The sequence below is a fragment of the Chelonia mydas genome, chromosome 7, assembly GCF_015237465.2.
Source record: "Chelonia mydas isolate rCheMyd1 chromosome 7, rCheMyd1.pri.v2, whole genome shotgun sequence".
Taxonomy (NCBI): domain Eukaryota; kingdom Metazoa; phylum Chordata; order Testudines; family Cheloniidae; genus Chelonia; species Chelonia mydas.
Genome location: NC_057853.1, coordinates 20,346,061 through 20,364,455, shown reverse-complemented (window position 1 = coordinate 20,364,455; position 18,395 = coordinate 20,346,061). Strand labels below are relative to the sequence as shown.

The 18,395-nt window shown below is 41.8% G+C and overlaps 1 protein-coding gene across 1 annotated transcript; it reads left to right on the top strand.

Moving 5' to 3' along the window:
- The first annotated feature begins 64 nt into the window (after positions 1-64).
- On the top strand, positions 65-17,874 carry TMEM43 (transmembrane protein 43). The gene is made up of 12 exons (XM_007059955.4): positions 65-324; positions 1,280-1,429; positions 3,176-3,310; positions 4,255-4,349; positions 7,292-7,341; positions 8,742-8,811; positions 10,887-10,957; positions 11,175-11,296; positions 12,189-12,263; positions 12,356-12,457; positions 14,255-14,372; positions 15,578-17,874. Exons 1-12 carry the CDS (start codon positions 313-315, stop codon positions 15,778-15,780), a joined length of 1,203 nt encoding a protein of 400 aa, XP_007060017.2. The 5' UTR covers positions 65-312; the 3' UTR covers positions 15,781-17,874.
- The last annotated feature ends 521 nt before the right edge of the window (positions 17,875-18,395 follow it).

Genomic DNA, 18,395 nt, shown 5'->3' with positions numbered 1-18,395 from the left:
GCGTGGACTGCATTTCCCAGCAGGCCCTACGGTGACACAGCTTGAAACTACATTTCCCAGCATGCCCTACGCCAACTCTCAGTTTGGAACCACACTTCCCAGCATGCCGTGCTCTGGGGCGTAGCTGCCGAGCTAAAGTTCTGTAGGCAACATTGTGTCCTAGGGCGGCGAGTTTCTCGCTGCGCGCGGAGTCTGCGCCTCGGAGCCTCTGGGGCGGGGCGGGGTTTGGAGCCTGGCGGGGCGAGCTCAGCGCGGGTGTCCCGTCTGTGCTGCGTTAGCCCGGGCTTCAGCCGCGCCCGGCTGAGGCTGAAGATGTCCGGGCATGTAAGTGTGTGAGTCCGGGTCGGGAGCCTTTGTCCGGGAATAACTCACGTTCCCGCCCCGTAACCCCGCTGCCAGGGTTGCCCCGCTGCTGACTCGCCCCTGCCCGCTGGCTGCTTCTCCCTCCGGGGCGCGGTGGCACCTCGGAGTCTCCCCGCCCCTCTCCCGTGTTGTGTTTTAACTGGGTGGCTTCATGGTGCTGCGGGAAGTGTGTGTGTGTGTGGTTGTAAGAGTCAGTCTGCATGTAGGATATAAAAATTGCGTTCTAGCCAATGCTCAGATCGGAACAAAAAGTGGTGGGATGGTCACTCCCTTCCTGAGCATTTTCTAAAAAACATCCCCAAACTTGCAAATCTTATTTAGATACCTAAAGCAATTATCAAACTGTTTCTAGCTATTCCTCACCACCCATATAAATACCGAGTGCCTCCACTCCAATATCACCTTGCTTTTAATCTGAAGACAATAGAATAATATGTGTTTAGATCAAATCAGCTGTCTCCATTTATTGCCCTAGATGCTTCATAAGAGGGAGAGAGGTCTTTACTTTTGAAAAACACTCAGTTATTCCATAGTAATGTAAAATATTATGTGTTAGTCTCAGCTCCACTTTTATATGGCAGGGACGCCAGGAATATAATTGAACCCAAAGGCCCAAATATGTGATATTGACACAAAATGAGAAACCTAACAAAATGTATCTCAGGCAGCTTTAAAGAATACACTGGGCTATTATTGTGTAAATTACCTTATTCAATAAACCTCCGTTTATTTACAGTTTTTTCTGGTATAAATAACTAAAAGTAATAAAAGTGAGATGAGACAAATGTTTAACTGGGACAGAGATCAGGTTTGCTCTAAATCAGGAGATGCGCCTTTTAAACAAGGGACCCTGTGAGTGGCAAAGCAATTTCTGCCTTAGCTAAGAAGTTATTTAGTGTTTGTTTTTCTTTATCAGTTCTCTGACACAAGCAGCAAGAAAGAACATGTTAAAATCACAAGTGAGCCCAAGCCAGGGTTTCTGGAGCGACTCAGTGACACTGCTGGAGGGATGCTAATTGGACTTGCAGCATTTTCTCTCTCTTTCTACCTTCTTTTCACCAATGAGGTAAGTGAAACAATATTGACTTTTGAATTTCTTTTGAAGTCCTTGTTCACCTCTATGCCCAAAGTCCAGTGCTGTTCAAGACAAAGCTCTTCTTGCTAAAATATTTGTAACACTAGGTTGCTGAACAGTTCAGATTGTCTTCAGGATTCATTATTAATTTACGCTTGAGAGAGTGGCATGCATGTGGAAGAGCCTGAATTGTAGCCTGATCTTTGGTCCTGTAACACTAAAGAAGGTGGGGGTGTTACAGGGGGATATGAAATGGGATGGTAGAGCTGTATATGGAGATTTTATCTGGAACTGAGTGTGGAGAATAGAGATGGGATATGACTGAGTAAAATAAGATCCATTGGCAGAGGAGTGGATTGATTGGGAAGTGGGGAGAAAGGTGGGTCAACAGCACATGACAAGTGTGATTGGAAGAGTTTGTTTGGACTTGCATGTGTCTGCTATGTGCTAGTGTACCTCATTTGTGTATGTAACTTCTGCTTCGTGCTGTACAGCTGAGGGGCAGTTGTAGTGAGGAGGGACTTGATGTGCTGCAGGAGCACAGAATGAATCACTATTGAATATGGGAATTGGAGGTTATCTAGCTGACTTGTTTCACCACTCTCAGAAAATTACGTACCATCAGTGAGCAGGGGTGATCATTTTTATCCAGCCTGGTTTTTACTCTCTCATTGCTTCCTCATTCTCTTGGTATATTGCAAGGCTAAATTTTCAGCTAGCTTCATTGTACTTACATGAAAGGAACTTAATGCACCTAGCCAAACTGGGCAGATCTATTTTGATTAATTCCTAGGATGATCTTGGGCCCTGTCTTCTGCAAACATGCATGTTCTCAACTTTAGTACCATGAGAAGTGCCATTGAAATCAACAGAACTACTCATGGTTGTAAAGTTAATTGCATGCATAAGAGTTTGTGGGATTGAGGCCATAATCTGTTATCCTGAAGGTATTTATAGTTAGAGCTGGTTGGAAACTTTGGGGTGGGAGCAGAATTTTGTGAAATTTTATTTCAGATTTTCATCAACATTTTCTAACCATCACTATATAAATGAAGGAAGGGAACTGTTCACAGGTTTAGGAGTTTGTAGGACAAGGAACAATAATCTGAAAATAAGGGAAGAAAAAATTGCTAGATCATAAATCAGAACAATTGGACAGTGGAACAGACTCACGATGGTACCACCATTGCAGTTATTCAAAAACAACAGGTAAGGTAAAAGGTGAGGAATAATTTCAGGGTCCTAGCCTGCAACTTGTATGTGCCTGCAATGTCCATCAAAGTAATTGTGAGTGTTACATGCATAAGGATTGCTGGGTTCATCGCTCATGCTAGTGTAAATCAGGAGCAGTTCTGTTTTCTTCAGTAGAGCTACATGTATGGGTAGTGGGTTGTTGTTCTTGTTGTTGTTGTTGTTTTTTTTAAGGGTGCCACCTGTTATTGCTAGTCTGATTATCCCACAAACTCTTACTCATGGGAGTAATTCCTGTGCACATGAGTAGTTCCAGTAATCTCAGTGAGGTTAGTTTCACAAATAAGTACTACTCTCTTAAGTAAGTATCAGACATAAGATTGCGACAGCTGGGAAGTGCAGATGTGTTCCTTGGTTACATGCATGGAGGATGAACCTATTAGCACTTAATGGAAGCTGTGGCTCCAACTCCTACTCAACTAACACAAAGTGGCAGTGTGTGACTGTACCTCCATATGTTTTTTTCTCTTTTTTAATTGACTACAGGGACGAGCCTTGAAGACAGCCACTTCCCTTGATGAGGGGCTTTCTCTTGTGGTCCCTCTTGACAATATTCACAGTGTGTCCCAACAGAACGAGGGAAAACTAGTGCACTTGTCAGGTGCCCTTAGAACATCAAAGGTAGGTAAACAATAGTTGGTTTGAAAATAATGCATGAACTAAAAGGAAGAAAAACTCTTTACCGCCAGATTAAACCCATGCATGCTTGATATGAAATACTACTGTGGGCTGTAAACCTCCCATCTGAAAATGTTCCTCCCCATTCCTGTGCTGTGTGTTTGGGAGCCAGCTGTGCATTCCTGAAGACACAAAGTCCTGAGGATCTTACATTGCAGAGGCTGTGCATCTTCTGGTTATTCCAGAGATAGTGATGTTGTTTGTCAGCTCTTTTTGCAAGAGAGAATGTGGTGGAAAAGCAGCCAGCAGAAAAGAATAAAAGTTTCTCTTCAAGTGGGTTCATGCATGGTTTACTGGTTAGAAGTGTGAACCAGGATTCCTGGTTCTATTTCCTTGCTGTGCCAATGACTTGCTGTCTCAGTTTCTTCAGGTCAAATTCACCAGTGGTATAAGCAGATAGGGTGTAGTGCTCCCTTTTAAAAAAAGATTTGCACAGCCTGTCCATCACTGAGATATCTCTGTGGCTTCATGGAATTTCACATACTTTTGACAGTGATAAATGTGGTGTCTCATCCACAAAATGGATCTTATCACGTGATTTTGGGAAGCTTAGTTAATGTTTGTAAAATTCTTCAAGATCCTCATATGAAAGAAGCTACAGCATAGAAATGCAAAGAAATAACTGTTCCTGATGCGTTGTTATACTTTTATTCCATCGTCTGTCTTGCTGCATGTCACCAAGGCCTTTTTCTTTTAATTTTTATTTCAGAGTGTTTTTGAAAGAAAAATTTTACATGACACCCCCTTTACTTTTTCATCACAATAAACTGAGATTTCTCCAAGATAAATTTACAGGTATCTGCTCTGCTGGAATCAATAATGAAAAGTTGGAGTTATCTGAAATACAGCTTTTTAGACTGACTTGTATTTTATTTATATCCTAATAGCCTTTGTTTGATCCCAGCTATGGGCTCTCCATCCACGCTGTCAAACTGAAACGTCAGGTGGAAATGTATCAGTGGGTAGAATATGAAGACTCCAAGTAAGTCGTAGGCTCATTATTTTTACTTCTTTCCAGAATCCAATTACAATTTAAGGAAAAGGTGCTGGCTAATTAACGTTTTTTGTGTGTGGTTTTTTTTGGAGGGGGTTGTAACGTGATGACCCAAGAGCCCTTGAGTTTTCACAGTTTCCTTTAATTTTCCCTACATTTAATTTTGGTTTAGTGATTCTGGCCCCAATCCTGTAATGAGCTCTATGCGGGTGGACCCCATTGCAGGAGCAGAGTCTAAGAGAATCCCAACAACCTCCAGCAGTAGGTGAAATGTTTTCCCACCCCCTAACCTCATATAGTACTATATCAGACCTCTTGCAATCTAAGATACAGCTGTGGCTTTTACCTTCTATTTTCTGATACAATTCCATAGGCTTCTGGAATATTAATTTGTTGTAGGCAATGTCAGTAGAATCTATACATGCATAATTTATTATAATTTACAAAAACAGTTGAATACACTTTTCTAAAAAGTATAGAAATCAATTTTTTTTAAGTGGCACTAAGGATTGTACAGACTGATCAAAGTGGATGTGCCCCCGCGGAACCCTGCTGACTCCCATGGGTCTTTGTGGCTCAGTATTGCCTAGGACAGGGGTGGCCAACCTGAGCCTGAGAAGGAGCCAGAATTTACCAATGTACATTGCCAAAGAGCCAAAGTAATACGACAGTAACCCCTCATCAGTCCCCCCGCCCCCACTTCCAGTGCCTCCCACCCACCGGCAGCCCCGCCGATCAGCACCTCCCCCTCCCTCTCGATCTGCTGTTTTGTGGCATGCAGAAGGCTGGGGGAGGGGCGGAGGAGCGAGGGCACAGCAGGCTTGGGGAGGGGGCAGGAAGGGATGGAGTAGGGGCAGAGTCTGTGGCAGAGCCAGGGGTTGAGCAGTGAGCACCCCCGGGCACATTGGAAAGTCAGCGACTGTAGCTCCAGCACCGGGGTAGGTGCCTAGACAAGGATCCGCATATTAACTTCTGAAGAGCCACATGTGGCTCCGGAGCCACAGGTTGGCCACCCCGGCCTGGGACTTCTCCCTGCATTCATCATTTTGCAGCCCATAATCTCGAAGCATTTGCTCCTGATATCTTAAGTTTTTTAAGCGCAAAGTCTAGCTGCAGAGTATAGAACACTTTCTGGTATCACCCAGCTGAACTCTCCCCACTGTTGAACTCTCAAACTCCAGAATGGAGGCACAAGCTCATTTTTGACCTCCTTCGCCAAAAAGTAAATGCATTTTAAATGGCTTCTGCTGGATCTGGAAACCTCTCCATGTTAAACATAGATTCTTCCTTTCTTCCCCTCAAGCTCAATAATGATGAACTTTCTTAGAACAAATAAAACCCACAATTTAAAATGTGAATTCTGTGGTAAATTACAGCCCTTGATCATTGGCTGGAATGCAATGAACGGGTAACTAGGTGAAACGTAAACAGATTAGATGATCTAAGGGTCCCTTCTGGCCTTAAACTCTATGGAAGTGTCTAGTCAATACCATGCTCTTAACATAACCTAAAATGTTTTAAAATATATTTAGTATGATATACTGGTTAGAACAGAGGCCTGGGAATCCAGATTCATGGGTTATATTCTCAGCCCTGCCAACAGCCAGTAACTCAGTATGTGGCCTTGGGCAAATCACTTAATTCCCTCTGTCTGAATTTGCCCATCTATAAAATGGCTACACAGGAAGAACCGTGTCTGAATTTGGGATTATCCAAACTTCTTCTACCCCTCCCCCCTGCAATTTCAACAGTCATATAAAAACCAAAAATAATTTCTGTAAATTCCAGTTTCTTGAATGTCTCAGGGTCATCCAAAACTTTCAGTTCATTGGAGTTTGTCTGTAATAATTTTAGTGGTACCTTCCTCCCAGTGGGCTGTGCAGCTTTCAAGAGTGAATGTAGGAAAGGTCTTTTAGCTGCTTTGCTGACAGGTGCAATAGAAGAGCAAAGCATTATTATTATTATTATTATTATTATTTTATTATTATTATTTATTTTATTATTTTACTGACATGAAACAACAACACATAATTTGTTATAATAAAAACCTCGTTATGGATGTCTGTAGCTTTGGGTGTGGAATCAGGACTCACTGTTTGGAAAACTGTTATCATAACACACAGAAAACAATCATCTAGAAAATTTTGAAGATGCAGAAAACAAGAGGTCCCCAGTTTAGAGAGAGTCTGCATTTACGGCACTGTGTAAAGTACAGGCACCACACATGTAGCTACGCACTGCAGTGAAAGGCACTTGTCACTGCAGTATGTAGCATGCCACAGTGCAGGGCTTCAGCTGCGGGGAAAGGCTCTGGTAGCTCCCCTCTGCCACAGCCTTTCCCCGCTGCCGGAGCCTTTCACTACAGGAGGGAAAGGCTCTGGCAGCAGGGAGGCAGCAGTGTAGACCTGGGAGGCACTGGTTGGGTGTGGTATAGAGCTGTGTAGGGTATATCCCTGAACCCTACCGTGTGTAGGAATCTCTGCCCTACTCGCCATAGTTGTGCCTCACTGTCTACTCCGCTATTTATACCTGTGCTAGCTGGGTACTGTCTCTACTCTAGAGTAGGTATCTGTACTCTACACCCGGCCATAAGAGTAACTACCTATAATGTGCATATGATGCTAATGCCAGTAAGAGTCCTTGGTTTAGGGCAGTGGTTCACTCCTTCCCATGTTGGGCTCCCCGCCACTAATCTAGTGGACGTCTCCCTTCCAGTTAGCTATAGGGGAAGGGCAGGGTGTGTGCCACTTCATGATGCCTGTCTGCAGGATCCCCCCGACCTTGCTGTTCAGAATCTATTATTTAGGGAAACGTTTACTTCATTCTAAAGATAAGTTTGGCTTGTGCTTCGTTTCTCATGAGCTTCCTGTATGTTTCACTTGTGCGGTGGGCCCTGTCCTGACCTTCATGCTGTGTGTTTTCTTCTGCAGAGAATATGAGGAGAATGGTGAAGTTAAGAAAGAAACAAGATATTCATATAGTAAGTTCATCAGTGCACAGTACAAAAGCACTTCTCCCCCTTTGAATTCAAAATGGGGTTTGCATGCTGGTTTAAAAATAAGTCCTATAGTACCCTGCTAGGATGAGAAGAAAGGGGTTTGGAGGAACAGGGAAAGATTCATTCCATGCTCCCTTAGCAAATGGCAGAGACTTTGTTCCATGAGGTAATTGAGATGGGGACCAACTGGGACGCTGCTCATGAATAACCTAGAAATCCCAAAATGTCTTCAGGCTTGGATAGTCCGAGTGGGTGACTGGGAGGAATGGCATGTGTATTTCATACTCTATGTTCAACGTATTGAGAGACTGCTCAGGCACTGGTATCAGCCAGTGGAAACGCCCAGTATCTTGAGTGCCTCCGCCTTTTGACAAGCATTTGGCAAAAACTATAATGCCCATCTGGCAGAAGCTGTAGAGAGGATTATTTCCCTCCAATTCTGAGCTACCCGATGGCAGAAAACAAATACTGAGTCATCACATCTCAGGAGATTAGTCTCTGAGCCTCATTTGTCCCTGATTCAAGCACGTGGGCATGTAATGTGGATATGTAACAAGCCATGTGCATGATTATAAAAAATACCATCAGCCTGTTGGAATACAGAGCTCCTTGCTATGGAGATATATCAGGACCAGAACTGATGGCTGTGAGCTAAAGGAGCTGCTCTACATTAGAAGGGAACTAATATAGACTGGTGTATTCCATCCAATAGTTGTCAGTAGGTCACACATGAGAGCATTCCATGCAAGCACCCTCACTTCACCCTTTAATGAGGATCCCTTGCTTTGTCTTTGTCCCTGCATGGAAATATGGAGTTTTCCTTATTGAGCAGATGAGCTACAGAAAGAAGGGGGAAGAGATGATAATGCTGCAGGAGTAAGAAGGAAGCTGCCAGAGCCAGTGCTGAAAATCTCAAGAAGCTGCTTTGTGTTTCTTAGCGGTGAAGACAGTAGCACAACATTGTGTCCTACTGGGGCTTCTTCCCCTCTCTGTCTGCTGTATCACCACACTGAAGCAGCTTATTCCAGCGGAACAGTTATTCCTTTCTCAGCCAGCCAGAAATCGTCCAGTGATGGGAACCAGGGGTGGAATCCTGGCTCCACTAAAGTCAGTCTGAGAACTCCCATTGACTTTAGTGGAGTCAGGATTTCACACCAGGTAGCCTTTCCCTAAATCCTTCCATTCCTTTATACATATGTCATGAGATGCAGGTGTATATATGGTACCTTTTTTAAATATATACCTTGGTGTAAAGAATGTTACTGCAAGTATAAGGCACGTTGCCTAAAACTTGTCAGTCCTTCTGTAGCATTTAAGCGGAACATTCTTGATTTTAGTGTTTTTAACTCTTCTCTTCCCAACTTCTATCCCATTTTCCATAGACACTGAATGGAAATCAGAAGTTGTGAACAGCAGAAACTTTGATCGAGAGATTGGCCATAAAAACCCCAGGTAATTCTGACTTCTGTAAGATAATATTTTTGAATTTGATACCCATGCTAACTGACTAGTCCTTACAGCACTCTGTGAGGTAGGTGAGAATTATCGCTATTTTATAGGTGGGGAAACTGAGGTGCAGACAGGGCGGGGGAGGGGATTTGCCCAAGGGTACCACAGTGAATCAACAGTGGAGCCAAGATTAAGTTATTTATATTATAGCTAATAATTAATAGGCAAGGGTCTGCCTGACTTCCAACTGTATTCTTGTGGCTCTGGAGTGTGCTGCCTCCAGGTAGGAAAACTAGAAAGGATTCCTTTCTGACTTTCATAATCCATCAATGAAGCATGGAGCTATTTAAAAATACGAAAATAGAATGACATCCCATGTGATTGTCATGCCAGATGCAATAGTGCCTGCATCTTTTGACAGAGCATATGCAAGATCACAGACTTGTTTGTGTCAATCACTCAAGGCATAATTTATTTTTAATTACTCCCTGCTGCCACATTTTGACTTATTGACTTATTAACTTTTGAGTTGTTCTTGTAAGATCCTTGGGGCTGGGACCTTCTTTTTGTCCTGTGTTTGTACAGTGCCTAGCACAGTGGGGTTCTGATTTACAAACTCCTAAGCACTATGGTAATACAAATAATATTCCGTACAGGTTCTGATACCACCCTCATCATGGTAGTATCTGAGCATTTTCCAGTGGTGCGATGTGGCAAAGAATGTCTATAAGGATAGGTGGGAAAACTGGCATTTGGGGTTTTGAAAAATCTCTGCCTCTTTGCTTTGGAGATTTGGACTTTCACAAATGTCCCATAAACTGAAGCATTTTTATGCAAGTGGAATTTTGTTTCCAATATATTCAATGTATTTTTAACAAATTGGCACCCTGAGCTATGCAAATAACTTAGAGCTGGTCAGAAAACAGGGTGGAGGGACTGTTATGTGTTAGTTTTCCTTTATTTTTTATTGACATTTTCCAACCAGATCTACCATTAAGATTATTATTTGAAATCAAATCACATTCTGCTTCTAGGGCTGCCACAGGAATAACAATAAAATACGTAGCAGCCCAGAGTCAAATGGTGCAAACCATAAAAGCTGTGAATGCCATTGTAAATGAGTTACATGCCTGACTCAAACCCACCGATTTGAACACTAAAATTTACAGTTCATGCCTTTCTGATGAGAACCTATATCTTTCAAGTCAGTTCTAAATGTAACAAAGTGCATTATCCCCTCATTAGCTATTACAAGTGTAAGAGACTCAAATTCTAAGAAACAGTTTGTAGGGAAAAGATGTGGCCTTTGAATTTATTCTTTCTTTTGTAGGGTGGCGCTCTATCTGTATGTATCTTGGGCTTTGATCCTTCAAACACTTATACATGTTGTTTGCTTTACAGCCATGAGTTATCAATGGAACTACTTATGGTAGTAAAATTAAGCACGTGTAGGTGCTTCCAAAATTACTGGGGCTTCAGCTACTACTATGACTTGATCATGGTTTTTAAGTACCAACTTGAGGAGAAGATTTCTGATAGAGGGCTCTTTAATTTACCAGACACAAAGGCATAGCAAGATCCAGTGGCTGGAAGCTAAAGCTAGGAAAACTCAGACTTAGAAATAAGATTAATTTTTTAAACCATGATGGTAATTAACCCTTGGACCAAGTTACTTAGGGATGTGATGGATTCTTCATCATGTGAAGTCTTAAATAGCTTTCTAAAAGAGATGATCTAGCTCAACTAGAAGTTATGGGCTAGATGTGAAAAATCACCTGGTATAATTCTCTGACCTGTGTTATGCAGGAATCAGACCAGATGATCATAATTGCCCCTTCTGACCTTAGTAACTATTAATGGTCCTATTACTGTAGTATCTGAGCACCTAACAATCTTCTAATGTATTTATCTTTACATCATGGCAGTTATTTAACTCACTGGTACACTCTCACACTCACAGGTTTTTGTCTGTCTGTCAGCATGGGTCAGTATTTTGTGCTTCAGCGTATTCTGTGTTGTTGGTCAAGAGTGTGCTCATAATACTAGAATTTATACAGAGATTATTTCTTTTCCCCAAGTGCCATGGCTGTGGAATCTTTCACTGCAATTGCTCCTGATGTCCAGGTGGGCAGTTTCTTTCTTTCAAAAGGTAAGGAATGTTTTTTACTTATTATAACAGATACACACTGGGTCAAGTTCATCACTGGGGTAACACCATTAAGCTCATTGGAATTGCACTGCAGATGGCTTTTGGTTCATTATCTTTTGGGATGGCAGACTTTTAAATGGCTGTCTAGGGCTAACACAATGGATCCTGAAGTCAATGCGCCACTTGAGACCTACATTTGGCTCTTTATTCTGCTCAGGTCTTATTGAGAAAATTGACAGTTTTAAGCAGATGAGCCTGTCGAAACTGGAGGATCCGCATGCTGACATCACTCGAAGAGAAGATTACTTTTATCACAGCGAGAATCCCAGGCGTCCAGAAGTAAGATGAAAGGGCTTTGCAGAGATCATCAAGGCAGCAACTAAAATCTATTCATTGAAGAAAACGTAGGGTTTTATCCTGCAAGCTGCACACCACTCTCATCTCCCATTGAAATCAATGCAAGTCATAGTGCTGAGCAGCTTGCCCACTTAGCTCTGACTGCAGAGCTAATGGAAGAGTGATTAATTTCGGTATATCAAACAAGCTTCTTATCCTGCCCTTACCCTCCTCTTTCTCTTCTTGAGTGTCTTCTTCCTGTATGTTAGACTGACAGGCTAAGAAGATGCTTTTAAATGGAAAGAAACAGGAGCAGGGCTACTCCTATTCTCACATAGGTGGGTTTCATTAGTGTCTAACTGGTCTGTCTGAGTTAGGTCTGCTCAGTGCAAGTGAACTGAACGCAGTAATGAGTGAGCCAGGTCACTACTGGCTGGCGCTGCCTGCCTGCGGCTGAGGATAGCTAGCTGTAACTCTCTTTGGGAGCCCGTCCTTGCCACTCCTAAATCAGACAGGGGAAAGTGGCATAAACCTTGCTCTCCTCTGGGACTTGAGTTGTGCTGTCTCTGCAGCCCTCACCTTCTGCCAACCCAGCCTGGAAAAATCACAACCCAGGAATCCTACCTGGCTGTCTCATATGCTGGTGCAAAGCCTTATGGCACAGCATCCTCCCTTAGAAGTTTTTTTAAGGTCAGGCTTGACAAAGCCCTGGCTGGGATGATTTAATTGGGGATTGGTCCTGCTTTGAGCAGGGGGTTGGACTAGATGACCTCCTGAGGTCCCTTCCAACCCTGATATTCTATGATTCTTCCATGACGTTCCCGTGCAGAGTGGCTTCACTGGGAACCTTTTGTTGAAGTAAATTTTTATTAACTTGTGATTTCCGTATTTCCAGGTGGGAGACCTTCGTGTTTCATTCTTCTATGCGGGTCTGAGCGGAGACAAGTCCCACCTGGGCCCAGCAGATGTGGTAAATCTTCAGGTTCTCCAGTGATTTGTTCCCTAAGGCCCCAGTGCTGTAACGAGTAAAGCTCTTTGATTGGTTCCTCTGCCTCTTGTAAGGTGTCCGTGATTGCTCGTCAGCGAGGGGACCAGTTGGTTTCATACCAAACCAAGTCTGGAGATGTCCTGCAGATTCTTTATCCTGGTGAGCTCTCTGCTGAGGTGAGTTATCCCACAGCATGAGTAAACTATTGGAGACAGCTAGCATTGAAACTGGAGGAGGTAGCAAGAAGCAGGGAATGGGACAGTGAGTTTCCTCCCTCTTCACATTTCATTTGCAGGGGAAAGATTGGGTGGTAAGTTACCAGTCTGATGCTGGACAGAGGAAATCTGGTCTGAGTATTGCCTCTCCTGCCTCTAATCTCACTGCTGGAGGACAAGACAGTTGTGAGCCTGTGTCCACCTCCCTCATCCCCCCACCCTGGTCTTTGTGTGTGCCTAACCTTGACTTTGCCTCAGAAGAATGCAAATGCTGTGTACTCTTACCCTATCAGCAGTAGCCAGTTAGGCTGTTTCATTCCTGCTCATTAAAGTGTGATTTGTGGCAAAAGTTACCACACAAAATAACTTCCTTCTGGTACTGCTTACTTCTGCTGTAAATGAGAGAGCGACTGTGGGTACAGTAATATCTGTTGTTGGACCGAAGATATTACCTCACCCACCTTGCCTCTCTCATGTCCTGAGACCAACTCAGCTACAACAACTCTGTTGTAAATGGCATTCTTTGTCTCCCCCCGCCCCCACATTGTTTGCCATCTGTTTGTTTCATGATCACCCAAATACTTTCTAAAGGTGATATTTTAAAATAAGTTAGTTTTTTAATTAAAGCCTGTAATTCCATCCTCACCCCTTCCAAAATCCATCCCTTTTAAGGGACCTCAAGGTTTGAAATACAATTATTGTTAGTACAGTTGGGTGGGAACCCTCAGGCAATTAACTGGGTTGCAATAAACCCTGCATGTCCCAGCAGTTTGATGATTCACTTACTCCCCTGACAAGTTGGCTTCCATTAGTGATTGTTTTGTGCCCTGCTGCAAAGATCCTTGATGCCAAGTATTTGAGTTCCCAAAAGCTGGTGAACTGGCTCTTGCTTCAGGCTGGTCTTGAAAGAGATAAGAAATAGTAACAACTTTTGTTGTAATATGTGACCCTTAATATATTTTTACTTCAGCAGAAACTGAGACACCACCAATGTAGAGATTGGTCCAAATAGGATACAAGTAGTTTCCAGGAGGTGTCTTCCTACTATAAAATCTTTATAAGCAGCTGCAGAGCATCTCAAAGCATGTATGAACTTAATTCATTAATGTTGTACATGTGGTTCTGAAAATCTCCTTTACTAAAACTGTTTGCTAGGCAGTGTCTTGTTTTTGAAACATGCCCAAATTTCTAGTCAGCAAAACACATGTATCTCTTCTGAATAAAAACAACACAATTAATTAATATGCAGATCTTCTACAATTTTCCCTGGTCCCAGTGGAGGTTGCTGATTTTAGTGCATGTGTTTGGATAAGGAGAGAGAGAAGGCAGCAATCTTTACAGAGGCGTAAACAACCATTTAATAAAAAACTAGTGTATCTGATTCTTCCTTGCTGATGCTGATGCTCTTTATTTGAGTTCATCAGCAACAACACTTGTGCACTTTTCAGGTGTGTCCTCACCTTTAGTCACAAGGTGTGACAGAAAATGTTGTGGACCAAGTTAGGACTCCACAAAGATGGCCTTGGCCTTGCCCTTTGGCCACTGTTGTAACATGTTGGGCTGCTGAGGGAGGGGAAAAAAGCTACACTTTTAGTAGCCAAGATAGTATTGCAAATGGCCCTGTATCTCTTGGGAAGCATTAATATTTACAAGCATGATCCCCTGTGATGTATTTATTCATAAGGTTCAGGAAGCAGCAGGATTTGGGGCTTGAAGGAACCCAGAAATGGGCCATGTATAACAGTGTTTGGGTTTCAGGAGGTGTTTCAAAAAGAGCATGAAAGTAACACCATGAAGACCTGGGGTCTCCGTGCAGCTGGCTGGCTGGCAATGTTTGTAGGCATAAACCTGATGACCAGAATCCTTCACACTTTGGGTAGGTCTGTTACTAGAAACAAAGCTCAGTTTAGAGACGGGACCTGACTCAAAACGCTGGATCCTAGTGACAAAATGACCAAAACACAAAAATTAATTTTTTGACGGGTGCAGAATTTGAATCTGGATCTGAACTTTGTAATTGGCCTCTAAATCAATAAAGATCAGAACAAAAATGCCAGATCCAAACATCTGCTTTGTGGATGTATGAAATCTGGATCAGAACTTTGAGACTTGAACCCATGTAATTTGAAATGTGGATTAGGTCACAATTCATAGTCTCGTCTCTCAGTCTAGTCCCCAGCGGATGCTTACCCTGTGCTTACCAGTCAGAGACTGATAACACAAGCTGGGCAGGTTCTTTAAAGACTTTCCCCATGCAGCTCTATCAGACCTGCTGTTGTTTCCAAATACAGAACTGCTATGTACCTGAAGTCTGAATTGTTGTGATTTGTATTGCAGTAATGCCTTGAGTCCCAGGCCACCACTGTGCTAGGCGCTGTACAGACACTGAACTAAAAAATGGTCCTTGAATTATTTGTATTTTAGTTTAAGGCAAATCTTACAAGAATAAACTTGGCAAAAGAGCATTTTTTACATTAAACTTGTTTAAATTGAATTCCAGAGCTACCTCTTGCTCTGAAATAGCATCTATCCCATATTTTGAGAGAAACATTCATGATGCTTGAGACTCTTCAGAGAAGTTTATGCAATTTCCAGTTCTCAGTGAAATGTGACCAGTTATACCTAGTCTTTCCTCTTGTGACTTTCACACACCTCTATCCTAGGTATTTTATACATAAGCAGAAGGATGGCCTTGTAGCTTTGGCACAGGCTTGGCCATTAGGAGGCTTTGAATTCTATTCCTAGCTCTGCCATACATTACTGTTGTATCTTGGAACTGGTATTTAACTACTTTCCCTGACTTTCCCCTATCTGAAGAGAAGGGGAATGACACTTAACTGCCTCCCAGAGATGTTGAGGCTTTGCTTGTCAGTGTTTGTAAAGTGATCTGCGATCCTCTGATTGAAAGGACTGTGGAAAGACCTTATCCATTGTTCATTGAAATGGATGGGAGTCTTTTCGTGGATTTCACTGGCAACTGGATGTGGACTCTAACCACAAATTTTTAGCAGTATAAAATCTTACAGCTGTTCACACTGTCAAATATTTCATTTTCTGTTTAATTCTTCTTCCCACCCACAGTGGATTGGCTTCCTGTTGTTCGAGATCTGGTTAATATTGGACTTAAAGCTTTTGCTTTTTGTACAGCCACCTCGCTCTCCCTGCTAACTATTTCTGTGGGGTGGCTCTTCTACCGCCCACTCTGGGCTCTACTGATTGGGTTGCTGTCTGCCGTTCCTATTGTGATTGCAAAATCCCGGGTTCCACCGAAGAAGCATCAGTAACGATGGAAGAATTCCTTTTTTTTTCTCTCCCCTTGCACTTGAACCCTGTTTTTTTACCCCTTTGAATCCTAGTGCATTTATCATGTTTCAAGCTATTATGACATGCTTAAGGCACATTACAGTTCAGAATCTTGATTCCCTGCACCAGAAAGTCCAGTAGGAGACAAAGGTGCAATTTTTTGTATGCTTATTACACATCCATGGGAAAATGTAACTGTAGAAGCTGCAGTTTGAAGTGGGTGATATTCTGTGTATTTAGAGGAAGTAGCATTTGTTACTTAACTGCTATTTGCCAATCTTTACTTATTAAAAGAGCAATGCTGTGTGCTATCCACAGGGGAACAGGGACAGATTTAATTATGCGATCCATGATGTGCAGTCTCTACCAGATTTTGTGTGCCTGCCTCTCATTTAATTATTCCCTCTTATTTTCTTATGTACACGGAGAAATATACTTATGTTGACAGTGTTTTGAAGTGCATGTTCATAGACAAAATGCTGCTTGCACATGAGTGAAAGCTGTGTTACGCATTTAATTTTTCAGTAGTTAGAAAACCAGGTATAAGGTGTAAGGTTTTTCAAAAGTAACTAGGGATTTTGGCTGTTCAATTTACCTTTTAAAGGGACCTGATTTTCAAAAAGGGATGAGCCTTCACTGAATCAGAACCCTGGAAGCGGTCTCATTTGGGCACCTAAAATTGCTAGCATGTCTACCTTGTTTTGTAAAACTTTAAAACTGATTTAAAATTCTATCTGCTTAAAGGGATAGTCTAAGGTCAAAAAACATAACAGGCTGAAACTAAGAACTGATGTAACCTGTAAAACTAATGTAAACTCCTGTACTTAAAAACTGATATTTCCCCCTTTATTTTGTTCATTTCACTTAGTTTGGCTAATGAAAGATGCATGAGAAACAAACTGAGTACTTATATAAGCTGTAGTGTCTGGATTTAAACGCTCTCCGTCAGGGTTTGCAATGGCCTCATACTTAAAAACCTTAATTGAAATTAACCAAATTTTTAATGATTAATGTTTTGTAAACCTATATGTTAAGCTTTGTCATGTTAGGGGAAGAAGCAACTCTACATCTAACCTCTCACTGATTCATGTTTGTTTTTCTGCTAACACCAATACTTATGTTTTTGGAACCCCTTTTGTATTATTTTTAAAAGTGTATTTGCTCCTAACAACTTAGGGCTGTCTTTCAGCCTACTTTTTCCTGTGCTTCCACTTTTGTAAGCACAACTGATGTTTAAGAAGAATACCTAATTCCATGCACAAAGGAGGAATGTGGTAGCTCATTGACCTCAACCTTGATTTTCAAAATCTTATCCCTTAAAGTCCAGTTAAGAACTGCAAGAAAGGTTCCTTCCCCTTGCTACATTATTTATTTTACTTGAATATAAGAAGGGGCTTTTGTTTGCTCAGGATCTTAAACAGGAGAAACTAAACCAAAGCTAAGGAATGTGGAAGGTATAGTCCTTAAATCCACTTAACACATAGTCAACATGTTTAAGGAATCAGACCATGTAATTTTAAAATCAGTTACTATAGTTACCAAGGTTATTAGCATTAGTAACTTATCTAACAGCCCAAGGACTATTTAAAAGTTGACTACAAGATGAGAATCCAAGTCTTTAGTGATGGGGCAATTTTTGAATTTTTTTTGCACAAAACTATTAAAAAGAATGGCTTGTAAAATATAACTTTGGACAGTTGCTACTTGAATGAACAATAATCATTAGGTAATGCCCTTTTATTCCTGTTGGTATCCAGCCATTGTCAGTTCAGTTTCAAGGCTCTAGGGCCCTAATCTGCCCCCAATGAAGTCAGTGGGAATAGGCTCTTGGGCAGGTTGCCTGGATATACAAATAGTCAATTAATAAACTTATGCAGTGTTTGTCTGCTACTTAATCATTGCAGTATATCTTCCAGTACCTCAAATGGTGTTCTTTTGGGGAACACTGTGTTGAACTGATACTTTCCAAACTTAAACCCCAACCAGCATTCAGCTACTGTACAATGGAGACTCTTGAAATAGTTTTCTATGGAAGTGCTGAACTTTTGTATGTTTTATTAAAAAAAAGTTTCTCAGATGGTGTGTGTTTGGGTTTTGTAACTGGGCTTTGATGCTAAAGGTGCTGTAACCACAGCTGGTCTGAACTCTTCTAGAGACTATTAAATACAGTGAGACATACAGCTTTTAGCTCCTAGACAAACCAGCTCATTACTAAAACTACACTGAGAAAAAGGCAACTGTTTAGTTGTAGATTTGCATTCAAATATTTCACTCTCAGGAGGCATGTTCCTATTACCTGAATTACTAGTATCCATGGTAAGGTACTTTATATATAAAAGACAGCACAGTGGAGTGGTTTAAGAAGAGCACTAGAACTTGAAGACAGGTTCTGGTTCTTAGTTTGCCACAGACTTGATGTGAGCAAGTTGCTTAAACCTTGACATACATTTCCTTATTTAACTGCAGCAACATTCCTACCTCCACAACCCTTTGAAAGGCATTATACAATGGAACTGGAACTATTATAATGGTTCTAGTTCCATTGGATTAAATATTTAAGAGCTTTAGGCTTAATTATACAATCAGAACAATTTTA

Coding starts and splice junctions, on each gene's coding strand:
- TMEM43 (XM_007059955.4), top strand. Junction 7,342..8,741: donor AGAAACAAGATATTCATATA/GTAAGTTCATCA, acceptor CATTTTCCATAG/ACACTGAATGGAAATCAGAA. Junction 14,373..15,577: donor CAGAATCCTTCACACTTTGG/GTAGGTCTGTTA, acceptor TCCCACCCACAG/TGGATTGGCTTCCTGTTGTT.